The sequence below is a fragment of the Saccoglossus kowalevskii genome, chromosome 22, assembly GCF_978046115.1.
Source record: "Saccoglossus kowalevskii chromosome 22, keSacKowa6.1, whole genome shotgun sequence".
Classification (NCBI taxonomy): Eukaryota; Metazoa; Hemichordata; class Enteropneusta; family Harrimaniidae; genus Saccoglossus; species Saccoglossus kowalevskii.
In genome coordinates, this window is record NC_140662.1 from 27231441 (window position 1) to 27248558 (window position 17118).

The 17118-nt window shown below is 38.8% G+C and overlaps 1 protein-coding gene across 1 annotated transcript in view; it reads right to left on the bottom strand.

Annotated features, from left to right (window-relative positions):
- The window catches only part of LOC100368132 (prolow-density lipoprotein receptor-related protein 1-like), a 202734-nt gene extending 186172 nt beyond the window's left edge, over positions 1-16562 (bottom strand). Inside the window, exon 1 of the mRNA XM_085495859.1 lies at positions 16391-16562. Within this exon, the coding sequence (XP_085351985.1) occupies positions 16391-16469 (79 nt within the window). The 5' untranslated portion in view covers positions 16470-16562. The remainder of the gene's footprint in view (positions 1-16390) is intronic.
- Between the last annotated feature and the right edge of the window lie 556 nt (positions 16563-17118).

Genomic DNA, 17118 nt, shown 5'->3' on the forward strand with positions numbered 1-17118 from the left:
CTGTTTCCTCCTCCTCGCGATGTTCGTTCCTTCATTCTCGCGCTGTTCGTCCCTCTCGCTAAGTTCTGATCTAGCGTTGAAGCGTACTCAGCCCATTGCTATGCGCGAGTCACATCATTCATAACAACTTTGTACAGATTCCACTGTTTCCTACGAGGTTCGCCATGATCACATGACAGTGTTCTAGAAGTAAACAACCGATGATGGGCGAGACCATTCATGAAAACGGGGGATGTCACTATCACACAAGGTTGAGCACAGCATACAAACTTACAAACAATGTGGCAACAACTTACACAATCTCACAACAAGGGACAGGAAGCGACTGTTGCCCCAAAGTTTACAAGAGAAAACTATGGGTGCGACACTCTCCTCCTCCAAACCCAAGGTCGTCCCCGACCGCATTAATCTTTGACAAAAAAAAGTCAAAGACCATCGATCGACAACTCTCACAGAGAAAACAACTTTGTTCTTCATCACCACTATCTTCTCATTTTGCCATTGACTAGTTATCTTCATGTCAACTTCATCTTCACACTGACGGCTAGACCTTTTGACTTAATTATATAAAAAAAACTAACAATATCTCCCCAACAGAAGCTAATTTACATACAACAAAAATGCAAATATCAACACCATATACTTCCAAGTGTGCTAAATTTGGTATTTTAAAGTAAAAGGAACTGGGACCCCCTTCTTCATCTTGCTTCTCCGAAGTTCCACTTCCATCTACTTCCAGAACATCCTTTATCCCATCTACTTCCAGAACATCCTTTATCCTCTTCTCTCACATAAAGAGCAGATGCCAAACGACAACTATGGTGTCTCAACTAGAAGCATGATGAGAGCCTTAGCCTTTGACTCACTGAGTAGTGACACCAAACCACTGACTCACTTGCGACAATACATTCCTATGACTAGATTCCAACACTGGCACATGCATGATGGATTCAGTTGCGCTTGGAACTACATCTCCAACTTTGGTCTTACGACATGCCTCCAATTCAGACATCAGCTTACAAACTTGCTTCTTACAGTCCTCAAGTTCACCTTTAATAACCGCATATTTCTCTGTCTCAGATGGCTTCGGCGCACCATCACACCGCTGTGTACTGGCTATAAACTCATCATACCCATATCTCACAGGTGGTCTAGGTGCTCTCTTTGATCTCCTCACACTCTGACCCACAAATGGTACATCACTGGCTAAATCTCCATCAGGTGCAGGTTCTTCAGCAGTGGGCTCCTCCCTACTACCACTTGACTGGATCAGACCAATCTCCTCAGTTTCACATGACAATGGTTCAGACTCGGCCATACCTCTACAAGCTTCAGATTCTGCCAGCTGGATTTGTCCTTCTGCTGCTTTATTGGGATAGTTCTCCCGGGCATGCACTCTATTTGGAACCACCACCCACTCGACTGAGTCAGAATCAGTTTCATCTCCATCACTAGAACTGCTGTCTTTCTGCCTTGAGCGGGTTCTCACTACTCTTTGCCTGGGTAACTTCTGTTTTGACTGACGCATGGGTCTATCAGGATACTGAACTGGCAAGGAGTGACACGGGAGCAACATATTACGATGTAGAGTTCTATGGTTACCACTACCCTCGGGTCGCAGTTCATACACAGGAATGTTTGGACTTGTCTGTCTAATGACTATGTAGGGTTCTTTCTCCCATCGGTCTGCAATCTTATGTTTTCCTCGCACCGACAAATTCCTGACCAAGACCCTATCTCCTGGTTCCAAATCAGCTGTTCTTGTGTGTTTATCATATCGCTTCTTATGTTGAGCTGCTTTCTTGTCTGCATGCTCAGATGCTAACTTGTATGCCTCTGCCAGACGCTTGCGTAGATGGACAGCATACTCTGCAGCGCTCTCTACAGCATCCTCCTTAGTCTCAAGCCCCAGGTACACATCAACAGGCAATTTGGGGTGCCTCCCATACATCAAAAAATATGGAGAGTACCCCGTAGCATCACTTCTCGTGCAATTGTAGGCATGCACAACTGGTCCAACATGTTGCCTCCAATTCTGTTTCTGTTCCTCAGTAAGTGAGCCTAACATTCCAAGCAATGTCTGATTGAATCGCTCACACTGTCCATTCCCTTGCGGATGATAAGGTGTTGTCCGAGACTTGATAACACCTGTCATTTCACACAGATGGCGTATCACTCCACTTTCAAAGTTGCGACCTTGATCTGAATGAAGCCTAGCCGGGAAACCATAGTGATTCATAAAATGATCTACAAGGGCTTCTGCAGTGACCTTTGCTGTCTGATTTCTTGTGGGGATAGCTAATGCATATCTAGTGAAGTGGTCAGTTGCAACCAATATATCTTTATATCCCCCTTTAGATGCTTCAAGTGTAAGATAGTCAATGCACAACAACTCCAGTGGCCGTGTAGTTTTGATACTAACCAATGGAACCTTGGTTCTCCCCTCAGCAGTCACCTTGCGTCTGATACAGTTGTCACAGGACTGTACTTTCTTTACTACATCACCTGCCATCTTTGGCCAATAAAACCTGGCTCTCATCAACTCAAGTGTCCTGTCTTGTCCCAGATGCCCAACATCATCATGCAGTGCTTCAAGGGCAGTGCCGCGAAACCTTTTTGGCAAGAACAACTGATACATCATATGGCCGTCAGCATCTTTCCTCTGTCTGTACAGAACGCCCTTCCTCACACACAGTCGACTCCACTCCTTGAGGGCATCTAGCACCTCAACAGACTCAGTTTCGCGTTCCCTCTTGTTGGGTTTATGTCCTCTCAGAAAAAGCTCATGCACTCTTCCAACGACTGGATCCTTTAATTGCTCTTCTCGCCACATCTCAGGTGTCATTTCTGGAAGTGTCCCTTGACATACGTCAACACTTGGTTCACCTAGTGCCAAAGGCACAGCCGTTGATGCAGCACCAATCACCTCTACACAGGGAATTGTGTCAGCCATTTGAGCTCGACAAACAGCTGATACTTCTTCAGATGTCATGACTTCACTATCACGTTTTGTAGGTGGGCACCAGTCTAACCAATGAGGTTTCTCCTTCCTGTCTGTTGAGTACCCCTGCTGCGGTCGACGTGACAAGGCATCAGCATCACCATTCAATTTTCCTGGTCTGTACTCAAGTGTGAAATCATGCTCTGCAAGACGCGCCAACCACCGATGCCCCGTGGCATCCAAACGTGCTGATGTCAGGATGTAGGTCAGAGGATTGTTGTCTGTGACCACTTTGAATTTGTTTCCATACAACACATCCCTAAATTTATCACTGACTGCCCATTTCAGTGCTAAAAACTCCAGCTTGTGAGCTGGATAATTCTTTTCACTCTTGGAAAGCCCCCTGCTGGCATATGCCACTACTCTCTTCACTCCGTCATGGTCTTGATACAGGGCCGCACCCAGTCCTATTTGACTAGCATCTGTGTGCAACTCAAATGGTTTCTCGTAGTCAATATAGGCCAACACTGGCGGTGTTGTTAGACGATCAATCAATATTTCAAAAGCAGCTTGACATTCCGCAGTCCATTTGAACTCAGGAAGTTCTTTTCTGCCACAATATTTCTTCTTATTGTTCTTTCTTACATACAAACCCACGGTCAGTTCATTCAGTGGTTTTGCTATCTTTGCAAAATCCTTTACATAGCGACGATAATACCCAGCAACTCCCAAGAAAGTCTTCACTTCCTTGGCACTTCGTGGAACTGGCCACATACGCAGGGCTTCTGTTTTGGCAGGGTCTGTGCGTACTCCATCTTTAGAAACAATGTGTCCTAAATATCTCACTTCCTGTCTGAAGAACTGGCACTTTTTGGCAGTGACCTTCAACCCATTGTCACGCAGCTTCTTCAGCACTTCTCCTAGCCTCTCAAGGTTTTCACGAAATGAAACAGAGTAGACAATCACATCATCCTGATAAACCAAACAGGTCTTAATGGCTAAGTCGCCTAGACATCTCTCCATAACTCTCTGAAATGAGCTGGCACTACCAGAGAGCCCCATAGGAAGCCTATTGCACTCATAGTGACCAACTGGTGTCACAAAAGCAGTCTTCTCTATGTCACGTTCATCCATGCTCATTTGCCAGTACCCACTCTTCAAGTCTATGGTTGAGAACCACTCTGCTCCCTTCAATGCGTCCATGCTTTCCTCTATTCTGGGCAGTGCATAGGCATCTCGGATGGTTTTCGAGTTCAATTTGCGATAGTCGATGCAGAGTCGCTTACTCCCATCCTTCTTCGCAACCAACACAATGGGAGCAGCATAAGGGCTGTTTGATTCTCTGATGATTCCACCATCTAGCATCCCCTGGAGGATTCTCTTTAGCTCACTGTACATTGAAGGTGGCACCCTCCTGTGTCTCTCTCTAACTGGAATATCATCAGTAAGACGTATCCGATGTTTCACTAAATCACACTTGCCTAGATCATTTTCATGCTTAGAGAAGGAATCAACATGATCTCTGAAAAAGTTCTCAGCCATCTTCAACTCGTGCTCATCAATAGGTGCACCATGCAGATCAAACTGGACTCCATCTATTTCTAAACAATGTGGTTCATTGTCAGCAAAATCTGTCCCAGAAAAATGTGACTTCTCCCCAGTACTACTCACTTCAATCACTGCGGTTGCTCTCCCAATCACACATCCTGGCTTGACAGTGATACTTTTCAGTGAAGTGTTAGATATTCTCACTGGAACCCTTGACTTCTTTCCCTCACATTCCAACACAGCTACTGCAGGCTCTGCTTCTATGGGCGCCCATGAGTTTCCAGTTGGCTCTACAGCCACCACATATCTGTCCCTTCTAGTGCCACCTTTAACCTTGCCCCATATGATTTGGCAGTCATCAGGACGAATCATCACTGGCTTGTTTATATCAGCCCTCACTTCTCCTACTTGACCTTTCGGCCCTAGGAACTTGTCTCGTGCATCCAAGTCACGCTGCACCAGTCTAGCCGCTGTTGACCTCATGTATCTAGCAGCACCACTGTATCCATGACCACTGCCACTGTTTTCATATGAGCGGTGACATTGATCTAAGACATTTGTGCCAATGGTCACAGGAGTCTTTAGAGTGTAGTCATTGTCTGGCACAACGAGAGCTACTGCATCATGATTCTCTGTTCTACCAAACACCCTAGCTGGAAACTTGACAGTCACCTCAATGTGCCCCAGAAAAGGTACTTCTTGGCCACCAGCACCAGTAACAATAAAATCCTCCTCCATTCTCAGCATTGGGCAAGACTTAAGGTGCTCCTTATAAAAACGTTGCCCAACTGTTGTCACTTGTGAACCAGTGTCCATCAAACATTTGCTTTGTTTGCCCTCAATAAAGACAGTCTCCTCACGGGCAGATCCAACCATTCTGTTCCACACCACAGACTGCAGCATCATTGGCTTGCCTCCATCTTGAGCCATGTGTGCATCTTCTGAAGAACAAGGTTTTGCATTGGGCTTCCCAGACCTCCTGTGTCCTCTAGATATTCTACTTGTTGCACAGCGAGAACCTGATCTCCCACCAGACCCATCCTTCTCTTTGTCCTTTCTTTCAGGGCAGTTTCTGGCTATGTGGCCAAATTTATCACACTCACGGCACTGTATGTTCCGTTTATCACACTTTATCTTGCGTGGACAATCTCTTGAGTAGTGTCCAACCTCTCCACACGAGTAGCATGCATTGCCTCGAGGCTTGGTGTCAGCGCCTCTGATTGGTTGCTCTTTGTCTGCAACCTCACACTGCTTCAGTCGGGTTTCAACTGCCTCAATGCGAGCCACCAATGACTCAAGTGGTGTCAGCACTTTCTGTAATGCTTTGACATGTGCAGAACCAGCTGGACTATCCTCATCGCACACATCCTCACCAGACAATTGTTGCGATTTGGCACCAATCAAACGCTTTGGCTTGGCCAAAGCCTGAACCTGTTCTCTCACTTCTTGCTCAGCTTCTCGGGTCACACGCAACAACTCATCGTAAGTGCTGGCCCCATGGTAGCCATGGCGAGCTATGGACTTCACTTTTGCATCAGAAATGTTGCGCCAGAACACTGTTCTCAATGTCTTGTCTAACTGACTAGAGTCAATGCCACCCCGCTTCCTAACAGTCTCCAATGCAAGTTCCAATCGGTTCCCATACTCAACTATGGATTCACTCTCCTTCTGCTGACTGTTACTGTAGAACTGGGCCAGCAGGGTCTCTCCAGTCTCAACTTCGCCAAACCTGCCTTCTAACTTCGCTATGATCTCATCAGCGGTTACACCCATGTCCATATACATCACCAATCGAGCTGCACTACCATGTAGAGAGGCTCGAATAGCTTGTAGCACTATCTCTGGAACCTGCCAGTTTGTTTCCCGCAGTAGTTGAGCTTCATACTTCCATACCTCAAAGACTACATCTCCTTTTCGACCAGGGTCACCTGAGAATGAAGACAACCTAGGCCTCTGCTGCACATATGTCGGCCTAGTCCACTCACGCTTACCATAGTGCTCAGGTTGAACTTCTGGTGCTCTCACAGGAAGGCTATCACCAAACCCTCTACTCCTGATCTTGCCTGCATTGTCCATCTGGACACCACGTTCAGACAGGAACAGGTTCTCTGACTCTCGCTGACGCAGTCGCTCATTACTCTCTCTCAGCTCCTGTACCAACTTACGTGACCGCTCAATCTCTTCTTCTAACTCACGTTGATGAGCCACAGTATGCAACTCAGACACTCCTGAAGCAGGAGTTCCATCAAGTTTAGGAACTTCGTCATCACTGCCACTAGAAGCCATGTCTACTGATTGCTGAACCACTGGTTACTGAGCCAAAAAAACAAGCCGCAAGGGACCACAATTGAAACCTCCACTGTACAAAGTATATCACAAATCAAAGCGTCACCGACACGTACTTCGTAATCGTAACACGCCGCCCCACGTTGGGCGCCACTGTCGCACCTCTCGTTTCTTTCCTCTGCTGTTGGTGTAGGGCCAGCTAGCTCTGGGACCCCACTGGTGAGAGTATACGATAGAATTTTATCTTCAGGGGCGATTCGTGGTGTCACGAGTCGGTATTCAAAAATGCTTTGATGGGTTGAGGTGATGACTCAAAACAGATACAGGACAGCACAGGAAGCAATAGGCTGACAACAAAATCTCAGTTACAAGTCAACATGAGCATTTAATAAATAAGGCAAAATATCAACAAAATGTGTTAAATTTCATACACAATAGTACACAAACATTGTATAAAAATGCACAGCAAAACTCAGCTCATAGCTAGATACTATGCAGCAGTCAATAATAACTATGTTGGCAATATAATATAACAATATAACAACTATCCAAGTTCAATATCACCGTAAATGCACTTCAACAAGCCTTGCACTGCTATAAGTACATAACACAGGTGACAATATAATGAGAAATACACACTAAAGGTACACAATAAATTGGCTATATTCAATAATATCAATGTAGGCAAGGTACACATAAATAGGCTATGTTCAGACTAGTAAACTTGCCACACTCGAATGAAATACAATTACTTTTGTGTCAATAAATAAAGGAAATCACACTATTTAGAATAGCGTGCAACCTGTTGCCACTCACTCACACATACGGGTAGTCTTGCTACGTATAATGTCAGCTGGCTAAAAATGGAATCGATAAACGCAAAAGGAAATTCGCGCGGCACAGAAATATATTAAGAGAAACCCAACTAAACACAAATGGGTAAAATTTCCTCAAATACTGTCACCACCTAACACAAGTGACCCCAAATATTAGTACAACGTCTAAATGCAAGCAATAAGAAACAACAAACTGACATTTGAGCTAACAAGACACTGACGTCTCTCACGCGCATACACAGATACACACAGTGACAAATAAAAAAGGGGAAATAACCCAAGAAAAGTCTGAATAAACAGAAATAAGTGCACTGATAAATAACTCACAAGTCAATGTTCACTATTCGGTCTTTAGCTGCTTTTCCACGTCAGAACACATAAACGGCGATTTCCTGGGGGATTTCTGTCACAGCGAGGCAAAACAACAATATACGGCACCACAGGAACAGCAAGATTTCACACACTAGACTTCATACACACGTACTGTACATACGTTGCGCTGTATTACAACCAAGTCCGACTCAATTTCCTACAAGCACTTGTCGCAAACAATACAAATCATGTACTGCGCAGTGTTCGTGTCACGATAAGCCTGTCCAACACTCACTCTTCCCCACAGCCTTTCCGTTGCTACCCGTCCTTCCACTGTTTTTTGTACTCGTTCCCCCCGTCCTCGCGCTGTTTCTCCTGTTTCCTCCTCCTCGCGATGTTCGTTCCTTCATTCTCGCGCTGTTCGTCCCTCTCGCTAAGTTCTGATCTAGCGTTGAAGCGTACTCAGCCCATTGCTATGCGCGAGTCACATCATTCATAACAACTTTGTACAGATTCCACTGTTTCCTACGAGGTTCGCCATGATCACATGACAGTGTTCTAGAAGTAAACAACCGATGATGGGCGAGACCATTCATGAAAACGGGGGATGTCACTATCACACAAGGTTGAGCACAGCATACAAACTTACAAACAATGTGGCAACAACTTACACAATCTCACAACAAGGGACAGGAAGCGACTGTTGCCCCAAAGTTTACAAGAGAAAACTATGGGTGCGACACCAGACTGCAGTGTCATTGGCTGCTAGTAGGCACAGTGTCATTGGCTGCCAGTTGGCTCAGTGTTATTGGCTGCCGGTCAGCACAGTGTTATTGGCTGCCAGTCGACACAGTGTCATTGGCTGCTAGTAGGCACAGTGTTATTGGCTGCCAGTTGGCACAGTGTTATTGGCTGCCAGACTGCAGTGTCATTGGCTGCTAGTCATGTACTGTAAAGGGGGCAATTATTCACTGGGTTTTAATTTAGCTTATTTCGCTGACTGGAAAAATGCGCTAAATTAAAACACAGTGAATATGTAAAATTTAGCATAGAACACATTATCTAAATGACGAAACCGTGAATTTAAAACCCACTGAATATGCCTGAAATGGTAAATCAGTGAAATTTAAACCCAGTGAAAATTAGTCATTTTACAGTATGTGGTATATTTGAGCCTTTCATGACCTATTTTTCTAAAGATTAGTTAAGTAAATATAATAATCTAACAGTGACAGACAATACCGAGTACTAAAAAATCGGAGTTGTAAATTTTTGGAACTGCATAACATGTAAATATGGATTTTATACAGACCCATCAAGGTATACAAATGGTGAAATCTATCTTAAAGGCCAGAGGTCGTCATCCGAGATGTATTCATTTAATTTGGATATTAAACTCAATCTATAACAATCAGAACAGAGTTCACAGCGACTGTAAAAAATAGCCCTAGATGCTGGGATATCAAAAGAACCGCCACATATGGTATTGGCAACCAGTATTTTATATATATGACTCCAATATGAATTCCAATTTCTCCTGAATACAAACAGAAATCATTAATGTTACCGAAATGTCAAATGTTCAAAGATGGTGTTCTGACCTTCATGTAGTGATTGAACTATGCAATCGCTCTATCAGCATGGCAGGACAGTGATGTTCTGTCTGTATAGCATTTGTTTGACGTCACTAAACATAACATAATTTGATTAATTCATGAAGACGTTTGAGAAAATAGCCATAGACTTATATGCAGCTGTTGTGGTTTGTTAACAATTTAGCACATGGCTTTGTTCTGGCAATTAATTGTTATTAACAACAAATTACAGAAAATTTCACAGCCAAGTAACCTAGTTAGAGTTTCCATTGGCGTTATTGTATGTCCATATTTGATCTGGTTCATGCACATGAACAGCATTCTATCAATATGATAATAATAAATTTATTACCACTCAATAATTTTACATTGAGGGATACAAATGTATAGGACAAGTGATAGTTTATAAAACAAATTTTACACAACTTAATGAAAAAATCTATATAATAAATGTAAATAATATTAGTTCAAAAGTCCCTTGTCAGCTAAATTTGTTAAGTCTGTACATTTTTTGTATCTTTGATTGAAAGTAAATATACCTGGTGAGAATAAATGTTTACTGTCTTTCATCTCTGAGGGAGTCTTTATTTCACCATGTTTTTCTTTCAGCGTTATATATTTCTGACAAGTTTTGGCATAATCTTTCTTACGGTAGTACACCAAGGTTTTTTGAGTCTACTGTATTTATTTCCAAATTATGGTTACTAATTCAAAATTATGTATACTGTAAAGGGGTTAATTAGTTACTGGGTTTTAATTTTGCTTATTTCGCTGACAGGAAAATGCACTAAATTAAAAAACCCAGTGAATATGTAAAATTTAGCATTGAACACATTATCTAAATGATACAATCGTGAATTTAAAACCCACTGAATATGCCTGAAATGGTAAATCAGCGAAATTTAAACCCAGTGAAAATTAGTCATTTTACAGTACCATATCTGCTCTATTAGAAGCATATCTCCAATATGACACTAGCATAGTGAATCATTAAAATATTACTTATTTTGACAATAAAAACATCTCAGAGTCTGTAATTCATGTAAAGTACATGTGCTACTGGTACTAGTACAGCTAATACAGATTTCTTTTATCACAGTTATGTTATTTCTATTTTTAGAAAGATCTCATAACCATATCCAGCTATTAGTGAATGCGTGGCAGGACAGTGACACTGTGTTTGTAATACAGTGTATGGGGTTACAGAGTTTAGCGGTTAGTATTCCACATATTTGGCAACTACTTAGCCATAATACACACCAACTCACACTACTTATTGTATACTATTTCACATTTTTACGAAGTGTTTTTTTTAGATTGATTTTCAGTTCTACAATGAATTAAACGATATTTCACATTTTACGTAGTGTTTTTTCTAGAATGATTTTCAGTTCTACAATGAATTAAATGATATTTCACATTTTACGTAGTGTTTTTTCTAGAATGATTTTCAGTTCTACAATGAATTAAATGATATTTCACATTTTACGTAGTGTTTTTTCTAGAATGATTTTCAGTTCTACAATGAATTAAATGATATTTCACATTTTACGTAGTGTTTTTTCTAGAATGATTTTCAGTTCTACAATGAATTAAATGATATTTCACATTTTACGTAGTGTTTTTTCTAGAATGATTTTCAGTTCTACAATGAATTAAATGATATTTCACATTTTACGTAGTGTTTTTTCTAGAATGATTTTCAGTTCTACAATGAATTAAATGATATTTCACATTTTACGTAGTGTTTTTTCTAGAATGATTTTCAGTTCTACAATGAATTAAATGATATTTCACATTTTACGTAGTGTTTTTTCTAGAATGATTTTCAGTTCTACAATGAATTAAATGATATTTCACATTTTACGTAGTGTTTTTTCTAGAATGATTTTCAGTTCTACAATGAATTAAATGATATTTCACATTTTACGTAGTGTTTTTTCTAGAATGATTTTCAGTTCTACAATGAATTAAATGATATTTCACATTTTACGTAGTGTTTTTTCTAGAATGATTTTCAGTTCTACAATGAATTAAATGATACCTGAAATTTCTATATTCAACATCTGAAAGACGTTTATATCATTGTGAGTTGTATTTATAACATTAGGTTTATACTGTTTATACCGGTAACATACATGTATGAAGTGAAATGGACTCCGCACAAATTAGGCTATTTAATTAAAATAAGGCCAGACTTTTATTATCCCTTGTTTCGCGAACCCGCCAAATGAACAGGAGCCAAAAATGAAATAAAAATAACATTTTATTTCAGCATAATTTCTCGTGCCTGCCAACTTGTGAGAGCAAAAAATTGCTAAAAAAATTATTTTTATCTTCATTTTTTTTCCCGCCTGCCACCTAACAAATCCAAGTTGCATTTCCATGGGAGTTTTCATGAGAAGTCTCATTAATGCTGAAAATTTTGCCCCAATTGACGACATTGCCAACCAGGTTATACATGGAATAAAATTTTATTTCATTTCTTCTATCCGATCAATGATCTCACTTACAATTCTTTGAGAATCTCACAAATCTAATGGAGAAAGAGAATTAATTTTATTTTTTTCTGCCCTCCTCAAAACAATTTACTTATGAAAACTAGAGAAACAAGGAATAAAAAAAGTCTGGCCTAAAACTAAAAAGTATTTTAATTAATATCAACCATTACCGATAGGAGTTGTAAAATAATGTCCGAGAAAAATGACAACAGTATATTTAAATTAAAAATAGAAATCCTTGTTCTCACAAGACATTTACATCATTTGTGTATTTGATTGTATATAACACACAAAAGTGAAAGAATGCACTGATGTCAAACCAGTTTCAATTTCGTCCAGCATTTGAATGCCATCTTTTCAGCCATTTTTTTTCTCATTATGGAAAACTAATTAGTAATTTGGAAAAATGTATACAGATTTAATTATGAAATATGACTAAACTGAATTACATAATCAAAGATTGATCTATTAAAAGATTTACCAGTCATGCAAACTGATCAACCCTATGAGCGCTTACTTTTGTCACCTGTCACATGATTTGTTTTATATTGTTTTTTTTTGTAAATTTTGATGAAGATGGGTAGCCACTACTACTACAGCAAAATTATAGCACCCAGATTTTGTGAGAAGCAAATATCAAAATTATTCAATTCACGACAATTTACAACAATTTATTAAAAAGAAGTGTTCAGTATTCAAGAAGCTGTGCATGTAAATATTTCCAAATTCCAAATACATCATTATAAAATAATTCCTGAAATATCCATCCATTCGATAGAGAGCCATGTGACTGTACATCTCAAATTGGAATAATGCCAAAATAGTAATAGCACATGTTTACAGGTTATTAATAACCATAACAACCGGTGCTGTTAAATAATAAAAATACTGAAAACCAAATTGTACATATATGTAGCTCTTACTTCACTATGACATCAAAAAACTATAAGTTAACTTTAAAGCTATCTCTGACAATCTTGCCCACCAAAATAATGCTTATTCCTATATACTGTAAAGGGGGTAATTATTCACTGTGTTTTAATTTAGCTTATTTCGCTGACTGGAAAAATGCGCTAAATTAAAACCCAGTGAATATGTAAAATTTAGCATAGAACACATTATCTAAATGACGAAACCGTGAATTTAAAACCCACTGAATATGCCTGAAATGGTAAATCAGCGAAATTTAAACCCAGTGAAAATTAGTCATTTTACAGTATATATATGATACTGTAATAATCTTATTTTTGTCGCTCTCATTGGCCGCTATTTGATAACTTGAGAGCATATTTTATGTTTAGATGAAATTTTACACCAGTTACTACACCTCATTGGCTTAAAGATTCATAATGACAATATTAACGGTTCAAAATAAAATGTTACTATTCCCTTCACTTCAAAATGCCAAATTTCAGGAAACTTGATTCTCTTAAATTTAAAGTTGTTAACAGTGCCTATCATACAATTGATGTCACTCAGGCTTGTGGTATTTTAATAATTAGGGTATTTTGAATGTCACAGTTGTCACATCTCGTCATATTTGACACAAGTCCCTTGTGACATATGTATATGTACCACATGTGAAATACACTATTTGGCTGCATGACATTTCAATGTACATGGTTTCACAACTGTGAGGCTTAACATGTATTTGTTCTATTAGAAGAGCATTATACCGTATTCACTCTATTAGAAAAGCATTATACTGTATTCACTCTATTAGAAAAGCATTATACTGTATTCACTCTATTAGAAGAGCATTATACTGTATTTGCTCTATAAGAAGAATAGTTAATAGTTATAATAACATAATTAAATTTAATTTAATTTAATTTTCCTAAAACCGACTTTCAATGGTCACCAAAGTTCCGGTACTACAGCCAAGTTTTACATCAACATACAGCATAATTGTTATTTAATTGATGTACTAATGGTGACATATATCTCATATCTGTATCTTTATTTTTAGTTATAGCAGAAGATACAGAAAAGAGATATGCAGACCATACCCTACAGGTACCATGCAATGACCTGGAGTTGGAACCCACAAGATTGAAAATTTACGCTCTGAGTTTCCTCACCTTGACAAGCGTCGTACAACAACAAAGTTCAAGGCTCTATTTCATGATGATAATCGTCTTCAGATATGAGCATTTTTTAATTATTTTATGTAGTTTACAGATTTGATTGAGAAAAATCATATTTCCTACTATTCTACTCACAAAAGTGCCTGTAACGTGACTGTCACTTGTACATTTTTGTTGTATACTTTGCCCAATCAAATTCTGTAAAATAAAATAACTTCTGAAACATTTTGCACTCTTATTGTTATTGGTCTAACGTCACTTATCGCAAGACGAAATACTTCTGAAATATAAAACTCGATTTTTTAAATATGATTTTTGTAACAATTAAAGAATGTAATTTAGTCTTCATTTAAAAATAGACACAGCAGATTAACTTATCAAAATTATTAACTGGTATTATAATAAAAACCATCAACATTCATCTAGAATACATTTCCAATGATTGGAATTATGCGACAAAGAATAGGCAATATGATATTTTTCTGTCTATGCACAAAATAGGTGATTCAGGCTACGGCTTCTGTTCCCTCATGAATTGCCTATTGTAATATGGATTAATTTGCTTATTTAATAAGTATTTTAAGAATTTCTTAACTTTTTTAAATACAGACAATTTCAGGTAAAAAGTTTTAAAAAACTACATTTAGCGTATATTAAGATACTGAAACTCAAAATCATTAATTTATTCAAAAATATGATTTTCCATAATTTTCAAAGCAATTATCATAATAAGCTTCACCAGATATAGCGAGTTGAGAAAACTTGACTGTATCATCAGTATAAAACAAGATTTATTATACATGTCCACAAAAAATTTCAGATTTTTTTTTTTAGAAAAATCAAAATGTTTATGAAGGTCTGGTCTTTCCAAAACTTCTTTAAATTCATAACATATTTCCAAAGTTAGTAAAATTGTAAAATATAAAAAGTCTCTTATCATTCAGATTACCATTGTTGACATAGTTCAGTAACTACATACAGTAGGTGTACAGGATGTTATTATAAATAAATCATAAAGTTTATATGAACTAATACTACAGGAAGCATCAACAAACCATTCAGTACAGACTTCCCGATCTCCACATACGATACCCTCATACATCTTCCTCTTTTGATGTCTGATCGAAAATAGAGGAATTATCGTTCGCTATTTTTCATCATTGTTCCTTATTTAAAATTCCCTAATAAGGTAGGGTGTGAATAATTTAATAGCTCACTGTAACTTGAGGAAATACATTGACATATGTAATACCCACAAATTTTAACAAATGATTGACATAAATAAATTTGGAAACTAGGATGAGAGGATTTTGTGAAATAATCAACTGTAAATTGAAAAAAAAAAAAACGCATGATAGCTGCATCAAACGTAGATGCGAGTTTCATTCCCTACCACTACAACATAACTGAAATATTCTAAAACAGATTTGGGAGGGGCCATTTTTAAAGGTTCAAATTTGTCTACCGATATATTTACAGACTAGACCTGCACTAAGACAGTGTTTTGAATCCAACACAACAAAACGAGTTGTTACAACACAGAGTGACTCAAATTGGTTTCAAGCTCTATTAAATATGTGACGTGTTTCAGTCGATCTACTGTCATCATGTGACCCAATGGAAAAATTATCATAACACGCCGGCAACAACAAACTATGTCACGACTACAGTAGACTGTTTATCGTCTCAACCAAAATTTGTATTCAGACTATAGGGTTTAAACACAGAATTGGGTATATTTAAAGAGCAGCACGGGTCATGTGTGATGTCATTTATTTATTTATTTTAATACTGGAATCGAAAATTTGGGAACGTACTAAGTCATGTCAAGGTCACTGCTCAGCCAAAGCACGTGTCACGTTGTTGCTAATATGGACGACTCCAAAATATTGATCAGATGTGCTCGTATCCCAGACACTTAGCGTTAATAATATTATACCAGAAATGCTACAATTAATTGTGTTTCGTTTTGGAGTAAATGAACATCGTGTGCCAATCGAGCACCGCGAGTATCAAATAGTGCGGTCACAGACGGACGTAATGCATTTGTGTATATTCGTATTCCTATGCCAGTGTTTCTAGAATAATTCAATGTAATCATGTGTACTGGACGTTTTAGTTACTATTTTCCTTGTGTACCGCCAGTATGAAGTAGTTATTAAAATATACAAGTATGGAATGAAACGTAAGCCGTCCGCTCCCTGACGAGTAATGGCCGACAGCACACATTTTGTATATACACACACGCATAACATGCAGGAAACTTAATAAATAATGACTTTACCTTCGGAAACTACGATAAGCGGCTGCCAGACAAGACATATGAACATCAAAATTAATATAAGAAGTAATCCAACCGCCATATCGGCTGTCACTTATCACGATCACGCCGAAACGCTGTATTTCTCAAGATAAAATAGTGGCATGTAGTCGCAAAGCGTAACACGACATGAGGAATTATGCAAATATGAGTGAGAGTATAGTTACCCTGTACACATGCGTGCACTGTCACTAAATAACCGTTTCAACACTCCCCGTTTCCGGGTAGCCGGGATCTTGTGTCTGATTCCTGGTTTGGGGGTCAAACATTTGAAATCATAGGAGGTGACTGGAGGAGCGTTTTTTTTTCGCGGTGTCTGCACATTTTTATTTTTTCTCAATATGTCAACATTTGTTTTCCTACAACAGCTGGCATGATTGTTTTCTCTTGGTGTCTCAGGCTTGCTTGCATGTTTTCTAATAATTCTTCAACGACCCCCATGATATAAAATGGTCGACGCCTTAACCGTAGTTCGCGGGTTCGGGGACGAGGGTCATATTTGGAATGGTAAGTGTTCACGTAATATACTGATCGTTAACATGTTTGCCTGGGACCACGAACCACAGCGCGGAAACATTATTCATAAGACGTCAGGCACTTTGACTAGAACAAAAATGGTTGAACATTTATGTAACAATGTCATTATTAATGTTGTTACATATGTACTATCTCCTTTATTATTATTATTTATT